This window comes from Myotis nattereri (assembly GCF_964212035.1).
Source record: "Myotis nattereri genome assembly, chromosome: 17".
NCBI lineage: Eukaryota > Metazoa > Chordata > Mammalia > Chiroptera > Vespertilionidae > Myotis > Myotis nattereri.
The window spans coordinates 32,567,559-32,594,579 of record NC_138092.1 but is presented as its reverse complement, the minus strand read 5'-3'; the positions used below and the strand labels follow the sequence as shown (position 1 = coordinate 32,594,579).

The window sequence follows — 27,021 nt, the reverse complement described above, 5'->3', positions numbered from 1 at the left end:
TGATGGGTTGAAATTAAGTACTTTCCAATTTATAACCAAGTTTGCAAGTGTTAAGCATAAATATTGTCAGTTTATCTGAACATTCAGTAAACAAAAGCATTACAGATCATTGGTTTGGGGAAGGTATTTAATAAGTGGGGCTTCTATTTGCTGTGGTTTTGGCAGCATTGGTCTGTACTCCATCACCAGTTTCCTCTCTTTCTTGCAATCTACAGAGCCATTAAGGCACCCCAGGCATTGTCCTTAAGCAAGTCTGTGCCCAGGACCATTATGTTAAATAATGTGGCTAATAAATTATCTGAAACTCTAACAGGGCTTATATGTGTATGTTTCCTGCCGCAGAAATCCTCAGAGCAGGATCCTCAGAACAAAAAAAAAGTCAGACCTTGAGCGGAAAATAGTCTAATTACCTGTTTTTCAGGAGTCCCTGAGAAATTTATTAACAATCAATTGGTCATTACAGAGAATGGACTTTGTGGTTAACAAGATGGAAGAAATGGTCTCTGTGCTAACATGCCTTTTAGTGAAAGGCAAAAATGCAGGGCTGATTTAGGATTACTGGCAGCATAACTAATGTGTGTAGTCATCAAAACGAGACACTAGGAAAGCTAACTAGCAGGTAACTGCAACACTTAAAAATATTTTTTCATTTTTTAAAGTTTATCTTTATTGTTGAAAGTATGACAGATGCCTCCCTTTGGGGGGGAAATAATTTTTATTAAATGTGAAAAACAAAAAAATAAGACTTTAGAATATTGAAAGGGAATTTACGGCTAAATACTTTAAAATATTTTTGATTGAAGAAGCATTTGCACACAGTGAAATGCAAAGATCTTATTTATAAAATTTGGTGAGTTTTAACAAATGTACATGCACTCCACTAGCCAACAACCCCATGGAGATAAAGAACACTTCCACCATTCCAAAAGGTTCCCACTTGCCACCTTCCAGTCCACGCCTCTTTCTCCTCCCCACCCCCCGGCCCATAAGAAACCACCATTCTGACTTTTATCATACAAAAGATCTCAGACTTCAAATAAATATATTCTACAGCAAGAACCTTCCTATTTTCTTGTAGAAAATTATGTTGGCTTCTTTCTGTCAATACAATAACACTCATGTTATTGCATGTATCAGTAGTAGTTCATTCTTTCTCCTTGGTGAGAGAAATAATCTGTTTACTTATTCTTCTATTGATGGACTTTTGGGTTGTTTTCAAATTGGGGTGTTATGAATAAAGCTACTATAAAAATTGTCTACAAGTTTTTGTTCTGACATATATTTTCATTTTTCTTGTGTAAATGCCTGGAAGTGGAATTCTGATTGGTTAGGGATATGTTTAAATTTCTAAGAAACTGCCAACAAGTTTCTCTAAGTATTTGTTTCATTTTACATTGTGTCAAGAATGTATGGTATGTCTTCCAGTCGCTTCACATCCTCACTGTTATCTGTGTTGTCAGGCTTTCGATGATAGCTACTCTAAAGGGAAAGAAAAAAAATGTTCCTTGTGATTTCAACTTGCATTTTCCTGATGAACAATAATGGTGAGAATATTTTTTATACGCTTACTGTCATTTGTATCTGATCTTTATGTCTTTAATGATTGCTTTTAGAGCGAGAGGAAGGGAGAGAGAGAGAGAGAAACATCAATTTACTCTTCCACTTATTTATGCATTCATTGGTTGATTCTGATATGTGCCCTGACCGGATAGCAAACCCGCAACCTTTGCGTATAAGGACGGTGCTCTAACCAACTGAGCCATCCAGCTATCCAACGCATGTTCTTATGTCAGTGTCTCTTCAAGTTTTTTGTCCATTTTAATCAGGTTATGTGTCCACTAATTATTGATTTGTATAGTTCTTTAAGTATTCTAAACTCAATACCCTTGTCAGGAAACTATCATGCAAATATTTTCTGCAGCGTGTGTCTTGTCTTTTCATTTGCAAAGTCTGGCTGTTGATGAGCAGAAGGTTTGCATTTGATGAAGTACAATTTATCATTATGCTTTTGTACACTGTCTTTGTCTGTTCCAAGGTTGAAATGCTATTCTCCTATGTTTTCTTCTAAAAAGGTATGAGTCCAGCTTTTATATTTATGTCTATAATCCACCTTAAATTAATTTTGGGGAATGGGCTGAAATACAGGTCAAAATTCATATTTTTCCCAAATGTCTATCCAGAGTTCCAGTACCATCTGTTGAAAATATTTTGTTTGCTCCCTTGAACTGTCTTGATGCCTTTGTCAAACATTCATAGACAAACTACATGTGGGTCTATTGCTGCCCTCTTTATGTTTCTTTAATCTATGTGTCTATCTTTATGTCAAGCCACATAATGTTGATTATTATAGTTTTACTAAAGGCCCAGTGCACGAAATTCATGCATGGGGGGGGGGTCCCCTCAGCCCAGCCTGCACCCTCTCACAATCTGGGACCCCTCAGGAGATGTCCGACTGCCAGTTTAGACCCGATCCTGCAGGGATCCCTGCGGGACCAGGCCTAAACCAGCAGTCAGACATCCCTCTTGCAATCTGGGACTGCTGGCTCCTAACCACTCACCTGCCTGCCTGCCTCATTGCCCCTAACCACTCTGCCAGCTTGCCTCATTGCTCCTAATCATTCGCTTGCTTGCCTCATCACCCCTAACCACTCACCTGCCTGCCTGATCAACCCTAACTGTTCACCTGCCTGCCTGATCACTCCTAACTCTCACCTGTAAGCCTGATCACCCCTAACCATTCTACCTTCTTGCCTGATTGCCCCTAACCACTCACCTGCCTGCCTGATAGCCCCTATCCTTCTCTGCCTCAGACCCTGCCGTGGTGGCTTCATCCAGAAGGACATCCGGAATGACATCTGGAAGGTTGTTCGGCTGTCTGGTCTAATTAGCATATTACGCTTTTATTATTATAGATAGTAAGTCTTAAAATCATGTAGTATGTGTTCTCTAATTTTGTTCTTTACCAAGATTGCTTTGGATAGTCTGGGTTATTTGCATTTCATATACATTTTAGAATAATTTATCATTTTATTTAAAAACTAGAGGCCAATGCATGAAATTTGTGCAAGAGTAGGCCTTCCTTCCCCCAGCTGCCAGCGCCGGCTTCCCTCTGGCAACTGGGAGACAGGCTTCCCTCCAGCCACTGGCAGGCACCCGAAACCTGGACTTCCGTCCAGCCACCGGTAGGCAACCGGGACCCCGGCTTCCCTCGCAGCCCTGGCTTTGTCTGGAAGGGTGTCCGGAAGGACATCCAGTCTAATTAGCTTATAACGCTTTTATTATTATAGATAACACACTTTAAGATTTTGTATTGGGATTGTGTTAATTCTATATTCTACAGTTCTTGAGTGTACTGTTTTATAAATATCAGTTATATCTATTTTTTTAAAGTGCAGTTTAAGTCTTTTACATCCTTACAGATTTTCTTTTTGTCTGATTTTCCTACTGAACTGTTAAAATTGCTGATTGAATTTATCTGTGTTTTCCCTTTAGTTCTGTCAGTAAAGCTTAATATATTTTGAAACTTTTTAAAAGTTGCAGGCATGTTAGGATTTTTTTTTTAAGTGACCTCTTTATCATTATAAAAATAATTGCCTCTTGGTAATTGGCAATACTCTTGTTCTCATTTCCATTTCATCTAATGTTCATAAACAAACTAGCATTTTTATGCTTGTTGTTGGCATAGCATATCTATCCCCATCTTTGATTTTTAATAGTATATATCAAAGTTTTAACTTTTTCCCAGTCTGACAATACATATCTTTTAATTGGAGTATGTGATCAATTTATATTTGATGCACTTATTGATTCACTTGGGATTTTCTACAGCATCACAGTATATTTGCTAATATGTCAGTTATGATTTTTATATCACTGTCTCACCTCTCTTGTTTTATTTGGAGTCAATATAATTATAATTTTTTTAATTTTCTCTATTGTCTTCAAAGCTATACCTCTTTGAACTATCTAATGTTTTCTGTAGGAATTTACAATATGCACCCTTTACTTATCATAAGCTACTAAAAGATTAATATTGTACAAGTTCAAGTAAAACAGAAGTATCTTCTAGCAATATTTATTCATGCCATCCCTTTTTCATATAATTTACATCTATATATGATATAATTCTCATAATATAATGCTATTATTTTATTTTCATTCCTTTAAAGTATTAAAAAATATTTATAATTTCTGGTACTACTCTTTGCTATTTCTAGATCTGATTTTCTCTCAATTGTCATACTCTCAAGCTTGAAGAGCTTCCTTTAGCATTTACTGAGGTGTAGTTCTGCTAGCAAGAGATTCCTTCAGATTTTATCTGAAAATTGTCTTTATCTTATCACAACTTTTGAAGGACATTTTTTTTCCTGACCAGAGGATATGTTTATTGATTAGAGAGAGAGAAAAACATGGATGTGAGAGAAATACTTGATTGGCCATCTCCTATGTGCACCGCAAGTGGATATAGAACCCTCAACCCAAGTATGTGCCCTGACCAAGAATCAAACCTGCAACCTTTTGGTGTATGGGAACACACCAATCTATTGAGCAACCCAGTAAGGGCTTGAAGGACATTTGTAAATTGGTATAGCATGCTAAACTATCACATGACATTATTTTTCCTTTCAAAAATTTAAAGATGACATCCATTGTACTAGTAATTTCTGGCCTCCTCTGTTACTGATGAAATGTTAGCCATAATTCATATTGTTGTTTCCTTATATGTAATATGTCTATGTGTCCTTTTCAGCTGACACTTAGAAAACTTTTATCATAAGTAATTAGCAGTTTAAGTATATGTGTGGTTTTGGGGTTTTTTTTTGTATTTATTATACTTTGGGTTATTTATTGAATTTATGAGGTGATTTTTCTTTAAAACATTGTGGAATTTTCAAATATTTTTTTCTTTTCCATTCCCTTTTTTTCTATCCATGGCATATTGTTCCACAGATCCCTGAGACTCTCTTATTTAAAAGAGAGAGAGAGAAAGAGAGAAAGAGAGAGAGAGAGAACATGTTTTCTCTCTTTTCTTAACTTTTGACTTGTCTCCAGGTTCACTGGCCCTGTCTTCTTCAATGCTCAATCTGCTGGCAAGCCCATTGCAATAATTTTTCATTTTCTTTATAGTACTTTTAAGTTTTAGAATTTCTGTTTGGTTCTTTTTTTACTTTCAATTTATCTGCTGAATCTCCCTCTCTATTCATATATCCTTTTCATATTTTCCTTAAATCCCTGAACATGTTTATAATAGAGTTTTTTTAAATCCTTGTCTGATCATTCTGATATCTTAATCATCTTGTGGTCTATTTCTGTTGACTACATTTCCTTAAGTTAAGGATCACTTTTCTTATAGATGTATTGCTTCTCTGCATATATAATAATTTTTTTATTTTATTCTGGGCATCATGCAATCTAATCATGTGGAGTCTGAATTCTGTTAACTGCCTTTAAAGGGCATTGGTATTTGTTCCAGCAGCCAGTTCTACTAATGGCAGGATCTCTATACACTGTCAGGCATGGTTTTATGCTTTAAATAGTAGGTCTACTTTGTTTTATTACTTCGCTCTAGCATGTGACCTTACTCTAGGGTACAATGACTCTTACTCCTGACCATAGCTTTTTGAGGTACCACCAGCTGAGTACTCAGTGAGGCCTTTTTAATTCTGCTTCACCAGAAATCCAGTGGCTCCCAGGACTACATGACCTCCATCTCTATGTACACATCTCAGTCCTGCAGCAGTCTCACTGTGCTGGGCTTCACCGGGTCTCACTGAGAGCATTGTGGTCCAGTTCACAGTCAAGCCCTTGAAATATAACCATACTTACTCCTTATTCCTTTGTGCAACTCTCTCTCAGTTACTTGTTCAAAAAATTTCATTTCTGACCTCCAATACCTGCCTCCTTGTTTTAGCAAGACTACTGCTCTCTGGGCAGGCTCCAGACCCCTGCTTCCCATTCATAAAGTACCTTTTAATGTCTTCTTTCAAGGTTACAGTCTTCCCCTATCTGTTGTCCAATGCCTGAAAAAGCCTCATCCATTTTGTCCAGTATTAGAGTTGCTTATGTCAAAAGAATAAGTTTAATACCAGTTACTTCACCTGTTAGAAGCAGAAGTGTACAGGCAATTAAAGGAGGATTTTAAATATAATTAAAGTGAACTTTATTCAGGGACATAACCTAAATCCATTTTATTTTATCTTAATCCTTTTCATAAAACAAAAATTTTTAAATACCCTTCTTTGGATTTCTAATTGGAAAAAAATAGCTTTATATAAGTAAATTTCATTTAACTTTAAAGATGACTATAGCTCAGAGAAGTTGATAAATTTTAATACCACACAAGCTTTGCTTAAAGCACAGTGATTCGTCTTCCTTTCATATGAGAGGTCTTTTACCACTTACAGCCCACAGTCCAAAGGAGAGTTTACAACATTGGTCAGGATTGTGAGTCCAGGTGGGTCAGGATTGTGAGTGACTGACATTAGTAATCATCAGTAAATCCTGTCATCAATAAACCCTGTCTACTTGTATCCCTATACATCCCCCAAAAATCTGCCCAGGTCTAAGTTTACTTTTGGTAAAACCAGATGCTCTAAAATACAAACTTCTTTCTGTTCAGTTACAAACTAGTAATTACAGAGATTCAGAAAATAACCTAAGAGAAAGATATTTTGTTTATATAATTGTTATCTAATAAACCTTTTGACAGGTTCATTAAAAATTTAGTGAACATACACTTGTCCTTTAATAACAAACTTATATTATATTTAATAATGCCTATGCCTGACTTTCAAAAGTAGTTAGATTTTTAACACTTTCTGAAAAGGGCATTATACAAGTAGTTACTAAAATTGAAATTCAGTGATCAATAATAGTTGTGTTATTAATAATTAATTAAATTACATAAATCAAAAGAAAAAATTATACAACTCAAAGATCAAAAGAATAGAAACTTATATGGCAAAAGTATGGAGTACTAGGAAAAATAAAATTCAGAAAAATCAGAATATGCATTTTATTCACCATTGAAAATAAAGCATAGAAAATTAGTTGAATTATAAAAAATTCAAAATAATTATTTTATTGTGATGATTGACTTACACAAATTAAAAGTGCTCCAACTGAAAAAAATAATTGAAAATTGCCGTTCTCATTAATTTAAGCATGACTGCTGGTAATTATAAATCCCTGGACTTTTCATCTTAACCTTTCTAAGCACTCTACTGAATACAGCCTGAAAGAAGCAGATAAACTAATAAATTGGGAAGGCCAACCTAATACCAAAATAGTGGTTTTAATAGACAAAACTGAAGGTGTAGGTAAATCCAAATTAATATGAAGCATATGCATATTTTATAGCACATCATCTCTCATTTTTATAACTGGTCATTAGGACAGAGCTTGAAGTCATTAGAAGTACAATAATTGTTTCTTTTTCTAGTTTCTCTTCTTAAGTCTGATGATGCTGCCTAGCAATGCAGAACCTTGTCATCACTGTAAAATATTTTTCCCAAATTACTAATTTAAAAAATAATAATCAGAACTGGAAAAATAGACCTATACTAGTAACCTAACTTGCTCTCAAATATGAATCTTTTTTTCTATGTTACAAACCTATTGGGGCTTCTTTAAGCCCAAGAAAAAGACAACCTGAGTTTCTACAAGGCTAAGATATAGCATCAAAAAAATTTATTTTTCTTAAGCATCTACAAAGTCATGGAAAATTTCAAGAAGAAAACAAATGGTAAGTTTCAAATTCAGAAGAGTGAATATTCTTCAATATATTTTCTTCAGTTCAGCATTAAAATGGTTAAAAGACTCACATTAAGGTAATATTAATAGAAATAATTTTCTGATATTAGAAGTATATTATCAAAATTGAATATTACTGCCCTGGCCAGTGTGGCTCAGTTGGTTGGAGCACGGTCCTTGGCACCAAAAGTTGGCAGGAATGATTCCTGGTCAGAGCACATACCCAAGTTGTGGGCTTAATCCTCATTTGGGGCACATATGAGAGGCAACCAATCAAAGTTTCTCTCTCACATGGATGCTTCTCTCTCTTTCTCTCTCTCTCTCCCTCCCCCCTCTCCTCTTCACCCCCTCTTACCCTCTCTCTAAAATAAAATAAAAACCTATTCTCATGTGAGGATTAAGAAAAAGTATATTACTGAAATGTGCATTGTGATTAACTAAATTACACTAAATAATATTTAAAATATAAATTACAAAAGATTCTCCTACACCTGAAACATAACTAATATTTGACCATGTTTCCCAGAATTTAAATTTACTCTGTTAGTTCTTCATCCAAACTGGTCTTTAAACAATAAGAAAAGATTTATGCAATTTTAAAAAAATTGATGCAATAATAGACTTACAGCTTGGGGAAAATGGCAGAGAAAACTCAGAGAAAATCTCAGATCCAACTGAATTTTATCACAGTGTAGAATTGACAGCTGACTCACAGAAATCACATCACAGACAGCCCCCAAGTTCACTAATGATTAGTGAAGGGCAATTACAAAGAGTCTCTTTGAAAACTCTATCAGGGCTCCTCTGAGACTGCTTCTTGAATAGGCCCATCAACCTTAGTCTATAAAGACTTGAACACTAACACAGTCTCTAACAGCTCAAGATTGCATCCCTAGAATGACTTGCCAACAGCAATCTAAGCTCAACTACAACAGGAGGATGCACACAGCCCACCTGGGGGTGGGGGGATGGGAGAGTGCAACTGGAGTGCCAGCTCAGGTGCACAAGGAGGCAGTGCCACTGGGCCTTACTACACCTACTACATCAGGCCATTCTACTAAGCCTGGGAGATGCAGCAAATCTACCCCATACATAGAAACAAACTAAGGGTGGGTGGAGGGAAGAAGAAACATGTCCCAAATGAAAGCACAGAACAAAACTCTAGAAAAAGAACTAAACAAAATGGAGACAAGCAATCTATTAGATGCAGAGTTCAAAACACTGATTATAAGGATGCTCAATGAACTTAGGGATATATTAGATGAATTTAGAGAACTTCAACAGCATAAAAGAGGACATGGAAACCATAAAAAGAACAAGTCAGAAAAAATGATACACTAACTGAAATAAAGAACAATTTACAGGGAATCAACAGTAGAATAGATGCAGCTGAGAACCAAAACAGCGTATTGGAATATAATAAAGCAAAAGACACTCAATAAGAACAGAAAAAAAAAGATTTTTTTAAAAAGACGATTGTGTAAAAAGCCTCTATGAAAATTTCAAGTGTACCAACATTCGCATCATGGGGATGCCAAAGGAGAAGAGAGAGATCAAGAAATTAAAAACCTATTTGAAAAAAAAAATGACAGATAGCTTCCCTAACCGGGTGAACGAAATAGACATTCTAGTCCAGAAAGCAGAGAGAGTCCAAAACAAGATCAAACCAAAGATACCACAGTAAAACACAACAAAATTAAAATGCAAAAGGATAAAGACAAAGCATCTTAAAAGCAGCAAGAGAAAAGCAGTTAGTTACCTACAAGGGAACACCCATGAGACTTTCAGTTGATTTCTCAACAGAAATTTTGCAGGCCAGTAGGGAGGAACAAGAAATATTCAGTGATTAAATGCAAGGACCTACAACCAAGAGTACTCTATCCAGCAAAACTATCATTTAGAATGGAAAGACATATAAGAGCTTTCCAGAGAATTGAAAGCTGAAGGAGTTCATCACCACCAAACCAGTATTACATGAAATGTTGAAGGTTTTTCCTTTATGAAGAAGAAACAAAACAAAACAAAAAAGATTAAAAATATGAACAATAAAATGGGAATAAATAGGTATCTATACCAACAATTGAATCCAAGAAACAAAATAAACAAACAAGCAGAACATAAACAGACTCATAGATACAGAGAACTTTGTATTAGATGCCAGATGAGAGCAGGGGCCAGGGAATGGGTGAAAAGGATGAAAAGATTAAAACGAACAAATTGATAGTTACAAAATAGTCACGGGTATGTAAAGTACAGGATAGGAAATATAGTCAATAATATTCAAATAATTATGTATTGTGTCAGATGGATACAAAATTTATTAGAATGATCACTTAGTAAGTTATATAATGTCTAATCACTGGGTGTACACCTGAAACTAATATAATAGTTATAATAGTGTGTGTCAATTATAATTAAAAAATTAAAATTTAAAAATATACTTTGAAAAAAATCCAGAGAGAATACTCTGAATGTGTTTCATGTTTGACGCTAAGAAAATAGGAGGAATATGTATGCTCTTATGAATGACATCTAAAAATATTAGTTGTTTTAATGCTAATTTTTAATCTTTTCACAAATTTTCAAAAGAACAATAAGAATATATTATTTTACAAAGCATTCTAAACTTCAGTGTAGCCACCTATCAATATTGGAATGCCAATACTGCAGTATGTTCTCACAGTAAAAGTTTGATACCTAGTATTTGGATTACCAAACAATTAGGGGGGAAAGCATGAAGACCTCTACATGAGCTAAAATAAGATTAACTAAATTGTTCTGTAGTATTCATACTTCATCATAAAGTATTACTTTTATTTTACTTATTTTATTTTATTTTAAAGTACATGGAAGTTTTTAGAAGACAGATGAACTTGTTTCGACCCAAGTTTTTATGACCTCTAATGAAATGCTAACTCTGATGAGAATGTATGATTATGCATAATTTACATGCTGGAGGTTCCATATAAAGGCAATGGCAGCAACATTAATGAGCATTGTCAAAAGCCACACAGGTCAAAGTTGCTGACCTTAAGTAACTTGCGACTGAGTAGAATTGACAATATATGGCTGTGGTAGGAAAAGCATATCTTAAAGTAGACCCATAGAGCTTGATAAGTGCTAAAATTTTTAAACTGTGACAATAATTTACTTATTTGGGCATTAAGGATGAATGTCTCAAAGCTTACTTTCACAGTCCTGTAACTTTGCTATGCTACATACATTAACTAGAACGGACTATCACCTGCAGAAAGGAACACGATCAAAGATAATTAGGAGTGTGCCCAGCTCAGCAGTAGAATGGGGAAAAAATGGACTGCTTCAGAGATATATCATCTAAATTCTTTCAAAAGCAATTTTCTAGGGAATTGGAATATGAGAAACTATAGAACCAAGAGAGAAGTCCATAAAATGAGCAATTTTCAGTTATCAAAGATCTTTGTTGCAAAGAAGTATTTGAAAGTTGGTTGCTTGGCACTCTTTTGGTTTCAAAATGGCTGGGGAAGCCCACAAAAGCTTAAGTACGCCACAGTGTTGCCATATTAGTAAAGTTTCAAGCAATACTTAACCACCATACACAGGGGTTTTATTGAGCAATAGTCTTCTAGATTGCAGAATTACAGAAAAAACATCTGTCTACGTATAGGTAACATCCCACAACAACAAAAGGGGGCCTTTGACCCCTGGGGCAGTGATGAGAGTGAAAAACGTTGTATAGGGGCATGCCTTTCAGATAGTAGCAAAGAGGGCTCACATTTTAGTCACCAGATAAGAAAAAAAATGCAGACTCAGGTGCCAGAAGTCCAATAACTATACTTAGAAATGTTAAAATATTTCACATTAACTATTTAAAAGAGGGCATCACTCAAGTCAGTCTCACTGGGTCTGACCTTCCCAGGTTTCTGACATCATATATATCATCTGGCGACCCAATGGGCACCAAACAAAAATAGCTTTTGTAGCATAGTAGTGAGAACCTGGGTCTAAACCAGGAGTGGGCAAACTTTTTGACTCGAGGGCCACAATGGGTTCTTAAACTGGACCGGAGGGCCGGAACAAAAGCATGGATGGAGAGTTTGCGTGAACTAATATAAATTCAAAGTAAACATGATTACATAAAAGGGTATGGTCTTTTTTTTTTTTTTTTTTTTTTTTTTTTTAGTTTTATTCATTTCAAAAGGGCCAGATCCGGCCCGCAGGCCATAGTTTGCCCACGGCTGGTCTAAACAATCATATTTACAATTTAAAAAACAAACAAATGTCAAAACTCTTTACTTTGCAAGTGGCATATACCTATTGTGTGTCCGTAAATGTTTACTGGAAGCTGCATGGTTTATGTCTCTGCTTATAATAATGCTGTGCAATGGTTAATTGTTTGTGTCAGCCTGACTGGGCCAAGAGATGCCTACATAGTTGATAAAACCCTGATCTGATCTCTTCTTCAAATCTTCATAGAAATAATTTCCAAAATCTTCCTCCATAAACTTCATAACACATCCTGTTCAGATACAGCGTTTATGGAATTTGATCATGCCAGCCATTTTGCAGAAGAAAATAATTACAGAGCAGTCACTGACCTGACTATTATGGAGAGAAAAGCAAATGAGGTAGTAGAAGGAAACATGCACCTACTCTCCAGCTCTAGGTAGTAATTTCAAACAATAATCTGAGAAGCTGACAGTTAAGAATTGATGACGGATACACCCAAATTAACGTCAAACACATTTCCTGTAATGACACCTTTTAGGCACCTGTTTTATCCACTGTGTGCTGCCATATGGTACAGGTTTCTGACATCACTTTTCTCTCATGTCAAGGAAACGGCCCTGTTGGGAATGTCACATGGCTCCTTTCTCAGCCATATGGGTGGGAAAGGCCAGATCATAAAACATACTGCTCCAGGTGGCCTCTGAGAGTCTCCATAAGAGTGTCACACTCACAAAAATACAACTGAGATGAGAATACATGGTGTAACGCAGGTGGATGGCGGCGGTTACAGGAACATCAGCACAGGCGCGTTTATGTTGAAATTTTACCATCACAATGGACAGCAAACCAAATGCATCATTACCACTACCTTGCAGGATGAGGGTGCTGCCTAATGAAATCAGTCTATATCTTTTCCAAGTAGTAAGAGACTGATGTGGGCAGCACAAGTAACAGATGTAGCTAAACATGGTGCTACGTAAACATCAATTGCATCTCACTATATGGTAGGCCCACTCCAATTATATAGGGTAGAATCACGCGTTAGGGGTTGTCAGACCTTGGGGACCAAGTGGATAAGGAGTCACAGGGACCTCTTTTGTAAGGTGCCCAAGTTTCTCCAGTAAGCCATTTTGACATAGTGTTGTCTTTCATTCTTTCAAAGGTATATGAGCTAACGTTTGGGTGGTAGCCAATTGAAGAGCTGAAGATACTGAAATATGTACTCTCCTGACTTAGTCAGTATTGGCTCAGGAACTGGGGTGAGTCAGAACGTGCAGAGTGGGGCAATGATGGCAGGAATTAAGAAGCAGGGTGCGGTGGAGGGGAGGATATTTCCTTTCAACATTCAGAGACAACTCCTGTGATACTAATACTCTACCATTAAGGCTAAATAACCTGAATCCCTTCATTTTTCCTTCTGAACTATTTCCAAATTCCTTTTAAGTTTGATTGTACATTTCACAAGATACTTCACGAGGTAAAAGATGAAACTGTCACATTCCTCTGTTTAAATATATCAGATCAATACTGACAAGAGTGAATTACTACATATCATACTCATATTTATGCATTCCAATATTCACTGCTTAAACAACATGACATTGATGATTCATCTTTTGTCTGTGGTTTATTACCGTTCAAACCTTTATCCCTAGGACTTTCTTGCAAATTATCATTGCACATAATGTAGTTTATACATGAATCTGTAGTTTAATCCTGCCGAAAACATTGTTCCCCTTACAACTTGAATGTAATAGAAGAAAATAACTCAAGATATCAGGAACTCCCAGAAATGTTCAATGATCTTATTCCTTAGGCTTATAAATGAAGTCTATAAAATTTACTATGGTTTCCTGTACTGTCTTTGTCACATACATTTGTTCAATCCAGACGATCTATTTCTGACTTCCTGCTACTATGTTGGGTTAAGTTATATCCTATGAAACGCTGCCCTTATAGCACTAATCATGCCTTCTAGTCATCAGTCCCCCCATGAAGTCAGCGTCTAGTACTCACTTTTGAAAAAATTGTGGCTACACAGCAGCTAACCATCATCCATCAGCATAATTCTCATGCCTCTGGGATAACAGTTCTCTATCACTTTTCCTTTGTTTTGGGTCACGGAAAGCACATAGCCATTGCAGGAGATGCTTGACCCAAATCTAAATTTCAGATTACCTCTTAATTAAATATAAAGTAAGACCATATGGGCTACAGAAGTGTATTTCTATTTATAAATATTTAAGTACCATTCTCCTAAGGGCACTTTAAACCTTTCATTGGTAGAATGGCAATTAATCAACATTTCAAAATCAAATTAAATTTTATGATAACTAAAAATAAAAGAAACATAAACTTTATATGTCTTTAAATATAATTATCTCTTTAGTTTTGCTGTTCTCTTAAAAGAAAATCAAGCCGCCCTGACCAGTTTAGCCAGTGGCTAGAGTGTCGGCCTGTGGACTGAAGAGTCCCAGGTTTGATTCCGGTCAAGGGCATGTATATACCTTGGTTGCAGGCACATCCCAGTGGGGGGTGTGCAGGAGGCAGCTGATCGATGTTTCTCTCTCATGGATGTTTCTAACTCTCTATCCCTCTCCCTTCCTCTCTGTAAAAAATCAATAAAATATATTTTAAAAAAAGAAAATCAAGCCATTGCTCATATCTTAAGTCAAACTCCTCAAAACTTCTGCCTGCCAATACAAGGATCATCAGTAGTGAAGGAGTTAAAAAAGTATATATAAAGACAATCTTGGACTAGTCAAACAAGCATCAATAATTCATGACCAGTGCTCCTCTGTATGGTGTAGTCTGTGAAATGTTACAAAACATTGTCTCCTACTTGTGAAATACTTAAAGAGAACCAATATGTGTGAAGGACAGGTCCCTGAGGATGACTCCATGGTTGTATTTCCAAACACAACCCTCTTTTGGAAGAAAATACTTCCAGGGGGGTCTCTGCAGGCTTCCTAATGGTTCTGAGGCTTCATCTAATGCTTTCCTCTAATTGGCCCTGCATTTAGGATGTTCAGTCCATGGTGTGGCTGCCACATTCAGTTCTTTAACAATTACATACTCCAACGCCAGGGCAGAGTTTCCCATTAGAGAGCAAAAAGAATCTGAGGTTTAAACTTTTATGGGGAGAGAGGGTACTTGTGAGTAGAGGTCCCGATGGTATTAGAGGATTACATCTGGAGGGTAAAAGCATTGTCAGAAGAGGTTCGTCGATTGAAGAAAATAGAGCATGTAAAAGTTGCAGAATATTTGGTCTGAAGAATGCTTGATTTCATTCTTTTGTTTCAGGGTAAATTGGGGTGCTTCCTGGGGGACTCTAAAATTAGATATCAATCAGGAGGAAAGCTATCTTCTAACAGAAACAGACAGAAAAAAAGAGCTGTTTCAAGACTTACATTATCTCTTTTTATTACTCAAATCACCTGGATCATAATTTTAAAATTACATTTTATGAGAAACCGCTTGCTTAAATAATTACTCTTTCCAACTGGTTTGGCATGAGGCCAGAGAAAAAAACTCTTTTTATTCTAGTCATAAGATAACACACAAAATTTTGTTATCCACGCTTCTCCACTTCTGAGGGCTTAAGTCATAACATATGATTTCAATATACTGCTTAATTTCTCCCCATTTCAGTTTTCTCACCTATAAATAGGAATATGTATATTAATATCTGCTTCATGGAGATGTTATAAGAATGAAACAAGGGAACCAAGGTGCCATAGGATTTCATCGCACATTGTAACAATGATTACATTTTAAAATTCAGAAAATACATTTCACGAGCCAAATATCTTTTCATGTGTTCTCAAGTAAATCACCTTCTCACAGCTTCCTTCAAGATCAAATATTTAGTATTTCAATGTGGGTACAATGGAAAATTGAAGCTTGGAAGCCTGAAAGAACCAACTGTGATATAAGAAGGTGTTTTGATCTTTTCACCATTGATTATTTGACATCCCTGTGGAAAAAGCTAATTAGGACCAATAATGTAGACAGGTGGAGGAGCTGGGCATTGGAGGAAATGCTCTCTCCTTCATGGGAATCAATCAACACCCATTAGCCAGAAATGACTTTGCTCATAGTGAGGGATTCTAGAGCCTCATAAGTCACCTAGAAGTGACACCGAGGAGCCACTATCATTTCTGGACCATTTAGTCACAAACCAGTTATCAACTACTCTGTTTAGGGAGATCCTATAGCTACTGTATAAAAGGAGTTAATGTTGGAATTTTGAATATAAAAACCAGTGACACGCCAGTAAATGTTTAATAACTGGCTCTGAGGGGTGTTAGGAGGGCCTGATTACCAGTGTTTGTGTATTTTCATGATGTAAATACTTCCACGACAATCGAGTCTTAGCTACCAATGTGATGTAACCAGACGCAGAGTTGGAAAGAGATGCTCAATAAGCACCCTGTTATATAGAATTTCTACCATATAGATGCAATGCTTATACAATAACCCCTGCAGCACAGTTGAAGTACAGTGCAATGAAGTAAAAGTGATTAGGAAGGGTTGAGTTTGGGATACTTATTACCTTTGTCTTCAGTATAATTTAAAATTTATATAATTAATTTTTAACACAGGCTTGTAGAATTTATGTAACAGTGAAGTCTCCCCAGATGGTAGGTGCTGACTCAAGCACATTGTTGCCTCCATCTGTTAGTCAGCATCCAGATAAAAGACAGAGGTGTAGAAAATAAGACAGAAATAGAGGCACAAAAATTGTATTTAAATATTTGCTAACAGTAACAATTTCCATTCTCAGGGATATTTATGAATCAACAGGAGGGTCTTTGGTATTGGAGATTCATGCAGTTCTGCCATAGCACCAAAGAGGAGTCTAGGTAATTTCTTGAGGACTCCTCAAATCTCAGCTATGTTACCTTTCATAAACTGTAATTTGAAAGTGCTCCCTCATCAAGGATTTCTATTTTAAATACAAATTGAGAAAGAAATGTCATCAACGAGAATTTTATATTTCCCATTACCTTCATTATGATCTGTTACAACTAGTTACCAGTACAGGAAACATAACTGGAGGGTAGAGCATTCCTCTTTGTACCTTAATTAACTGATTTATCCAGTCGCCTCTACAGCCTGGGGCTTCCCACACGCAAACATTTATTATACTACATATTAATCAATACCAAAGTATAGCCATGTTTCTAATTACCAGAATAGGGAGAAACTGTCAGAAATATATTTACAACTTATCATCACATCCACTGAGCTCATCTCTCTTACAAGAATGTGATAGCTAAAATTCTATTCCAATGCCCTTGTTAACAAAGGAACTGGGCATCTGCATGAAACCATTCATAATGCAAGTACCTGCAGAGAGAGTGGAGAAAAAAATTCAAACATTTAATTCTACTTAATAATTCAAGAATACAATTAATCAGAAAAACCATTCTAAAGAGTGGTTCTCTATGCACAAAAGACCAAAAAAATTGGAAAAAAAAAAAAAGCATGATCTTGCCCCTGCTTCTCTTACAATGGACCATCTAATTCGTGTATGAAGAGCCCTTGTCAGTACCTCCAACCCCTACTGTCCATGAGCCTTTACCCATATTTCCCTTCCCCAATAGACAGTTTCTCTTCCAAATCAAAGAACTGGTGATTTTCTTAGCAAGGCAGAGAGAACAGTGAACAACTAGCTCAAATGTTTCATCTTCCCAAACTTCTGTCATTGAGTAAGACTCAATGCTTTCATCAGAATTTTAAAATATATGTTCTCCAGTACTTTACCTAGGCCAGTGGTCGGCAAACTCATTAGTCAATAGAGCCAAATACCAAAAACCCCTTCTTCAAAACAGACTCGCCCAGGCCAAAAACTGACTTCTGCGCATGGGCCACGAAGTTTCAATCGCACTGTACGTGCGCGCCCGCACATGGTATTTTGTGGAAGAGCCACACTCAAGGGGCCATAGAGCCACATGTGGCTCACGAGCCACAGTTTGTCAACCACTGGTTTAGGCCAAAGTAAGAATGTTCTTTTAATCGTATTTAGGGCTACCTCCCATTTTATTTTAGTATCTTTGCAAAATATATCAAAAATGTAAATTGGACACAGTGCTATGTGTCATTGGCTTGCACTTCCATTTAATTGGCATTTTGAATATTAATCCTTGATAAAATGTTATCTTTTAGCCTAATGTTATATTCTGTTGTAAACTCGTGACAATTTACACATTAAAACCAATTAGTATTGATTGGGTTAAAAGCATGAATTTTTTATGCACCTCAGAAAGCATGTCCACTTCAACATTCCCAAGTATTTGCCAAATAGTCTCCATAAAACTAACATTCAAAACTTTGAGTCCTGTTTTCAGACTTGTTCTCATCTACCTTTACACTCTCTCTTGAGGTGACCTCATCTAGGGCTTTAAATGCTAATATTGTTCATGATTCCTGATTCTGAGTATTCAATCCAATCTTGTCCTCTGAGTTCCAAGTTCATATACCTGACAGCTACTTGACCTCATGTATCAGAATCTTAAAGTGTCTGAAACAGAACCTTGCTCTACCGGGTTTGGCTTAGTGGATAGAGCTTAGGCCTGCGGACTGAAGAGTCCCAGGTTTGATTCTGGTCCAGGCACATGCCTGGGTTGCGGGCTCAACCCCAACTGGGGGTCGTGCAGGAGGCAGCCAATCAATGATTCTCTCTCATCATTGATGTTTGTATTTCTCTCTCCCTCTCCCTTCCTCTCTGAAATCAATACAAATATATTTTAAAATAATAATAATAAAATTGAACCTTTTTATCTCCAAATGAACACTTCTGCTGCACCTCCACACCCACAACACCCGATTTTCCCACTTTCAGGAAAAAGTACCACAACTGAATTCTGTTATGCAAGATGTGTAGGTCAACCCCTCAGCCAGTCCCAGGCTCTCTGCTCCTAAATCATGTCTCACCTTCACCCTTTCCCCTATCTGCTGCTATGTATGTGTCTGACTCATATTATCTCTCATTCAGAATAACAGAAGAGCATCCTGTCTCCCATTTCCTCTCGTTTCCCTCTCATCTATTCTCTACTCAGCAAGGAGAGTATCTTGAAACACAGAAGATACCATGCCTCTTTAAATGTTCCAGTGGGTTCAGATTGCTCTTTGTATGAAATCCAGTGCCACTGCACATGTCCAATACCATCTCACTGAATTCTTTCTCTTTCTCTTTCTCTTCTCTCTCTCTCTCTCTCTCTCTCTCTCTCTCTCTCTCTCTCTCTCTCTCCACCCTGGGAAGCCCAGACTCCTGTCACTTCTAGAACATCCCAAGCTCTTTTAAAGCTGGAAGTTTTGCACATTTTATTTCTCTTGCTTGGAATGGTTCCCCTCTCTTTGCATGCTGACTGCTGGTCATTCTTTCAGACTCAGCTTCTAATTTCGAGGAATTCTTCCTGGCCACCCTATCTAAGAAGATCCCTCCCAACTTCTTTGAGTGTTTGATAATTTCATCTCCTTAGTAATACTTAGCAATAGTTGTAATTAGATAATTTTTGTTTACGCATTTATTGACAGCCCTTCTGCTTTCAGCTATAAACTGCCTAAGAGCAGGTCTGCACCTGAGTAGCTCACACCTGTACCCCCAGTGCTCAGGGCCTCTATGAATATTTATTGAATGTTGTTCGTTATTTCAAGTACAGAAAGCACAGAACACAGTAAAGACAATGAAGACTCAAATATGAACCCTGATTCCATCATTTCCCAGCTGTGTGATCTTGGGCATCTTACTAAAACTCTCTTTGCCTCAATTTCTGAATCTCTAAGATGAATGGTTCTGAGAACTACATGATTTCATAGATATAAAGTACCTCGTACAATGACTGGCATATAAAATCACTCAAAGTTTAGCTATTCATTTATGCATTAATTTATTCTCCTAATATGCATTGAGTGCTTACCCTTTGAAGAGTATAAGGAAGATTCCATGAGCAAATCAGAGACTTTGCCCTTTGGGACTTAAAATCCAGTAAAAGAAATCAATAGCACACACAAAGAAATAAACACATAAAAATATGTGATTAGTCTACTGTGAAATAAAAAATCCAAATCTGTATTAGTTCATCAAGGCTACCATCACAATGTACCACAAACTGAGTAGCTTAAACCACGGAAATTTATTGTCTCATGGTGTTGGGGGGCCAGAAGTCTAATACCAAGGCGTTGGCAGGGTTGGTTCCTTCGAGGGCTGTGAGACTCTGTTCCACGTCTCTCACCTACCTTCTGGTGGTTGGCTGGCAATCTTTGGTTCTCCTTGGCTTATAGAAGCACCACCCTGATCTCTGCCTTCGTCTTCTTATGGTGCCCTTCCTGTGTACATACCTATGTATCTAAATTTCCCCTTTATATAAAAACACCCATCATACTGGAATAGGACCCACCTTACTCCAGTATAAGCTCATCTTAACTTCCTAACCAATTACATCTGCAAGGACCCTTTTTCTAAATAAGGCCAGATTTTAGTTCCTAGGGGTTAGGACTTCAACATAAGAAAGTCATAACCCCTAGTAAGAACTTCCGGGTGAAGGGGACACAATTCAATCTGCAACAAGGCCATAAGAATATAATAATTCCTAGGCAAATTCAATACTCTGAATGTACACTTAAGTAAAAAGACAGCTGTAAATGGATCTGTATTTGTAGAATATTATAAGGATTTCAACACCAGTCACGTCATAACTAAAGTTTCATTATTACCCATAATTTTAATTTCCCTAACTTTTTCTGAGTCTTATGAGATGAACCAAAACATTTAAATATACTAGAAAAAGATGGAAATTAAATTAAGAATTATATTGCGTAGGAGAAAAGAGCTATTAAAATTCAAAACATGTTAAAGCAAAAGTATCAATACACATATCTAAACAGTAAAAGAAATGTATTTAGGTATCCACTGCCAACTATGACAGGTGAATGGTACATTTCATAAAACTTAGTTTAAAAACATGTTACCACAACTACACCACCATCATTCACGCACCTGCCAACTCTTTATCTCAGCATTATAGTGCCACAGGTGGTCACAAGATGGTTTGAATATGGTATAGCCAGTGGTTCTCAACCTTCTGGCCCTTTAAATACAGTTCCTCATTTTGTGACCCAACCATAAAATTATTTTCGTTGCTACTTCATAACTGTCATGTTGCTACTGTTATGAATCGTAATGTAAATATCTGACATGCAGGATGGTCTTAGGCGACCCCTGTGAAAGGATCGTTCGACCGCCAAAGGGGTCGCGACCCACAGGTTGAGAACCTCTGGTTATAGACAGAAAGATAAGTCGCTGTGATTTTCACTGTGAGAAAAAAACAATTTCTAGTTTTCTTTAATTTGAGAGGATGTGCTCTCAAATAAAACTTACAGCTCATCAATGTGTTAAAAGCAGCTTGTTTTCTACAAATCTTTTAAAGGTTTCTGTTTCTGTAGAAGGTGAAGTGAACGTTTTTTACTTTGTTGTGCTGATTATTAGTTCTAATAGGAGTGTGGCTGTCACCTTTCCATGACGTGATGCAAGATGAGATAAAGCTCCTCGGGAAAACAACACCCAGGGACAAAATGTGGTTGAATGCTTCTTAGAGTCTGACCTGTGTGGTGTCAAGAAGATGTCTAAAACTCTATGGGAATCATCTCTAACAACCTTAGTTCAGCACATCACTGAGACCACTGTAAAAAATGACTTTGGCCAGCACCGGTTTTGCTCAGTGGATAGAGCGTCGACCTGCGGACTGAAGGGTCCCGGGTTCGATTCTGGTCAAGGGCATGTACCTGGGTTGTGGGCACATCCCCAGTGGGGGGTGTGCAGGAGGCAGCTGATCGATGTTTCTAACTCTCTATTCCTCTCCCTTCCTCTCTGTAAAAAACCAATAAAATACATTTAAAAAAATGACTTCTGGAAGGACATTGGGGTACATTTCAGACTTTAAAAACATGCAATTGAGACTCATTTCAATGTGGCAACTAAAGCTAATTTACTAAAAAGCATATGGTCAGGTATTTCTTTTTATTTCCATATCACACATATATAATAAAATTACACATTCTTCAAAAACAAAAGTATCCTTACAAAAATCTATTCAAAAGTTCTTGGATGACTTAATGAATCTGTTACACAGTGAGGAATTGCAAAGGATTTCCTTTGCACAGTTCTCTATGGGCATGCATTCATGCTTTTCACTTTCTCTTTAAATTCATCTAGCAGAATTAAAGCCGTGAATGCAAAATCTGAGGAAAACACACTAATTTGCCCAGAGATAGAAGCATGGAGAAGAGGTAGTGATGGGAGGTGGCCCGAGCAGTGAATTGGAGAACGCGGGAAGATGACTGAAATTTCAAACTGAAGCTCATCCAAATACACTAGCCCCAAAAGGATAACTTCTCTCCAATGATATTTGCCAATATGATGCTTCACCCTGGAGGGTTGTTTGGATGAAATGTGAATGAGATCATAAGAACTTTTCCTTTGTTTCTTTAACTTTGAGAAGAGGTGGATGTGCCCTCTTTCAATGACCTGCACTGTCATTCCTAGTCATTAGCATGTACTCTCTTCCACAAAACTGTTCTGTGAGAACCATTCCTCTCTCAACACCCACACTTATTTAGTCCTTCATCACCTCCTTCTTCCAACAGTTCGTGGGAGCAGAAAAAAAACATGAAAGGTGGGGGAAAGACAGCTGACTCCAATGGAAAGAACACTAGATCTGCCAGCCCCACCCCGTGGGAAGCTAGAGCAGGCTCTACTGCAGTGGTTCTCAACCTTGGCTGCACAGTAGAATCACCTGGGAGTCTTTTAAAAATCCTGATTTCTGGGCCTCATCCTCCGGAAATTCCGTTTCTTTGTTACTAATGTTGTGGCCCCACCCCATAACAAAGAAACAGAATTTCCGGAGGATGAGGCCCAGAAGTCAGGATCTTAAAAAGATTCCCAGGTGATTCTAATGTGCAGCCAAGGTTGAGAACCACTGCTCTACTGGCTCCAGGAGTCAGTTAAAATTTTAGGAATTTGTAAGCCAGTTCATAAACACATCCATTATTTAAAAAGAAATACTATAAACTTAAACTTAAGTAAATCATATTAAAAAAGATGTACTAAATATTTAAGATATATCCCTTCCTAATTATTTTACTGTGTTTTACTTGATGCTTTTAAGATTACTTATGCCTGTTTTATCTGTGTGATGGAAATACTAGGCAGTGGTGTAATGGTGTACTTTGACTTGGCAAGGTGGGAGTATTTATACCAAAGAAATTGGCAAATGTTAAAAATCAGGGTGTAACATAGTTTTGTCGATTGTCTAGAATTAAAGAAAGCAATGGAGAATTTCTCTCTAAGAATGCATATTAAACGTAAAATGTGTCATGCCATTATTGGCAATAGCACACAAAAAATAACTAAATAATTTTCCAGTATTTGACAACTTACTCAATTCAGCAAAGAATCTGCTCAGGTATTGGAAAAGGTCATCAAGAGGACATGACCTCCAGGTGACCCTGGAGCGGCACCAGGACAATCAGAGGCTCCTCACCCTGTCCTGTCCTTGGAATATACATTCTGCCCACTGTGCTCACAGTAGGAGCCATTTCAAGGACAAAGCCTTGAGAGAACAATGTGTTGTTGAGACCGTCTGGATGGTATATGTGACTGAACCCCATTAAGGCCTCTATGTAAACTTTAAAGATTCTAGTAGGGGTAGGGCTTCAGAAATCAGTTCATCTTACAGCTGCTTCTATGTAAGTCCCCTTGCTTACTGAACCTGCTACCTGCCATCTGAGTGGTCCGCCTCTCTCTCATCTCCCCTTGCCCTCCATGAAGGGGGGCAGTTTCCAATTTCAGCAGAGAAAGTTTCCAAGGTTGCAACCCATCATCATGTCATTGATAGAGTGAAGTTCCAATGCTAGCTTCCTTTTTTTAACATCCCTGTTACTCTTCATAGTAAATAAACATATTAATCAGCATTCATGTCAGAACTACAGAACCAAGGAGTTCATCAAATTCAACAAAAGGATTCTTTCAGAATTAACTGGCTACATAGGATTTACAGTTAAGAATATTACATATTTTATTATTATTTGTCATATGAGTGCTACATATCATATATATATGATATCTTATATAATAATGTAATATATGCATACATGTTTTGTTTGATATCCAATTATTAAGTGTTTACTATCCCCTTACTGTCTCTACCATACAAAAACTACTGATTTGGAAAAGTTTTTACCTCTGAGTATCACCTGCCTCATCTGCCAGCTATGGAATGGGGGCCTTCATCAGAGGATAATTTTAGGAGTAAAATATAATCGTGTTTATACAAAAACTTTATATGAGTTGCAAATGTTAATTACGATCATAAATTCAGCCACTATGTTCCATTCCACATCCTAATATGAGCTCTCCTAAGGACTTGAAGGGTTTGCAAAGATGAATGATGGTTGATCCTTAGCCTCAGGTTATTTACATCCTAATGATGAGAGACACGTGTATATAATAAAATAATTTAAGGGAATGAAGCGTATTCTGACAGAGGAAAAAGCAAAGTGCTATGCGATTTCAGAGAAAGAAGTGATTGATTTTTCCTGGAGCACCATGAAAAATTTCATAGAGAAAGTGGAATTTTGAGACAAGCTTTAAAGAGTAAGATGTGTTTGTAGCAACTAAGAAGGTATATGTGGAAACTGGGCGCATTTCAAGCTAAGAGATGCAATCCCAAACACATTATCATCACACATATTACAACACCAACTAAGGAAATCATAATTAGATTGATAAAACCACTGTATTAAAAACTCTTACCCTCCAATGATATAAAATGGCAAAAATTATATTATTGTAGATTATACAATCCAGTGTGTCTATCTACAATCTTGCATAGTCAAAGGTTGACTAAATATTTATTCAGTTTTTTCCACTTTTAAGCCATGTCCATTTCTAATAACCAAAGTATAAATTATCCTCTGGCCTTTTCTTTTTAAAGAAAAAACATTCCTGTTCAAGTGAGACTTAAAATTATTTTTCAAGAAAACTCTATAGAATATGTCCTATTGAACAGGACAGAAGGAACTGTCCCTTAGATTTAAAGAAAAGTAGCCACAGATTTCAAATCTATAAATACACAAATTGTGCACATGTTAAGTAAACTGTGAAGAGCACATCTAATTTGAGGCTTTTATGGGAGAGCACAACACTGAGGCGGGGTAAGTGAAACCTTTTACAACATCCATGGGATCCAGGACTAACTGTTAAAGGAAGAGGATAATTTTATGTCTCGGTTTATGTCTTGCATTACTTATTAACGATCCCTGAAAAGCGTTTCCCCTCTTGCTCTTAAAAAAAAAAAAAATGCTTGTGACTTTAAAAAACAAACGACACTTTGAAGAAAGCTTGGCGGAGCATCTACAGAGTCTGTCTTAAGGGCAATGAAAGGGAGATGTCTATTAATCTCTCACACAGGAAAGTCTGACACGGAAGGTCTGTGGCCTTGACCTCCAGAGACAACGGAATAGACCACAGGGCCGGCCTGGGTCCCACCAGGACACATGTCAAGAAAAGCATTCACTCCACCATGAAAGCACTTTTTCCTCTCCTCTCGCCACCGCGCCACCCGAGCCTTTCACTCTGCTCTCTCCCTAGTGACAGCTGTCAGTCTGTCGCTTTCTAAACGTGCAGCATTTCAGCAAAATCGAAGGCGAAATAGGAAGGGCAGGGGCTGAAATACTTTATTTTAAACACACCCAGCCAGCCCTCCTCCCCGGAGACCGGAGAGTCCTCGGGCACCACTTTCCCACCGGAGGGAGGTCAGAACCACCTCGCTCCGGGCCAGGAGTTGGAGCTGTGGAACGCGGACATTCCCAGGCACCTCCCCATGAAACAGCGGCACGGCGAATAACCCCCAAAGAAAGAGCCCCGAGCCCCGAGAAACTTCAGCAGGGATGCGGCGGGCGCTCACGCCAGCGGTGCCACCCGGGAGCGGGAAACCGCTCACCCCCCACCCCCTCCCCACCCCGCGCCTCCGGATCTCGTGGCGACACCCGGCGGGGACGCGGTGAACCCCGGCGCACGGGACCTAAAGGACCACCGAGCCCTCCCTCGGGGCGGGCGCGACACCGTGAGTGCCCGCGGCGGCAGGGCAGTGCCAGGCGGAGTGGCGGGCAGGGTGCGGGCCGGCGGGAGCGCCCGGAGCGGCCGGGCAGGGTGGGGGCGCGGGGCACTCACCAGCTGCAGCGCGCAGAGGCAGATGAGCGAGCAGCGCCCGGTGCAGCAGCCCATGGTGCCCGCGGCGTCCGAGCGGCGCGCGCCCCGAGATCCGCGGCTTCCGGCGCCGCCGCCTTCCGACTCCCGAGCCGCCCCCGCCGCCGGGGCTCGCGGGCCGGCCGGGCGCAGGCTCCCTCCCCGCGGCCGCCGCGCGCCGCCTTTGTTAGTTTCCCGGCGGGGCGGGCAGAGGTCGGGACGGCGCGCGCGACCCGAGCGTCTGGCGGGGGTCCCTGCGTCCCTCGGTGCCGGTCCGCTTCTTGGGGTGGGGGAGCCTGGCGGGGGCGGGAGGGAGGCACAGATGGTGAGTGGGTGGAAGTCTGTGCAGGGGAGGGGAGTGGAGGAGGTGGGCGTCTGGAAAGTGGAGTGGGCTGTCTGCGCTGGGGAGTGCGTGTGTGTGTGCGCCTGTGTGTGTGCGCGCGCGTGTGTGCGTGTGTGTGTGTGCGTGCGTGTGTGTGTATGTGTGTGTGAGTGAATGAATGAATGAAAGGGAGTGCCACTGAAGAGGATCGGCCTGTCTGGGTAGGAGTCTTCGGAGAGGAGAGAGAGAGAGAGAGAGAGAGAGAGAGAGAGAGAGAGAGAGAGAGAGATTGAGAGAGAGAGAATATGAATGAGAATGAAGGGATTAAGAAAAAACAGCTCTGAGACACAGACAAACGGGATGGTGATTACCGGAGGGGACGAGAGTGGAGGGAGGTAGAAGAGGGTAAAGCGGGGGAGGGGGGGGGATAAAGGGTGATGGAAGGAGACTTGTGGTGAACACAATACAATTTACAGATGATGTATTG

At 38.6% G+C, this 27,021-nt stretch overlaps 1 protein-coding gene across 2 annotated transcripts in view; it reads right to left on the bottom strand.

Annotated features, from left to right (window-relative positions):
- Positions 1 to 26,336, bottom strand: part of NKAIN3 (sodium/potassium transporting ATPase interacting 3) — a 411,857-nt gene extending 385,521 nt beyond the window's left edge. Inside the window, exon 1 of one of the 2 annotated variants that reach the window (XM_081111658.1) lies at positions 26,198 to 26,336. In XM_081111658.1, the coding sequence (XP_080967784.1) occupies positions 26,198 to 26,251 (54 nt within the window). In that variant the 5' untranslated portion in view covers positions 26,252 to 26,336. The remainder of the gene's footprint in view (positions 1 to 26,197) is intronic. The other variant, XM_081111659.1, reaches the window with a different exon arrangement.
- Positions 26,337 to 27,021: the final 685 nt, after the last annotated feature.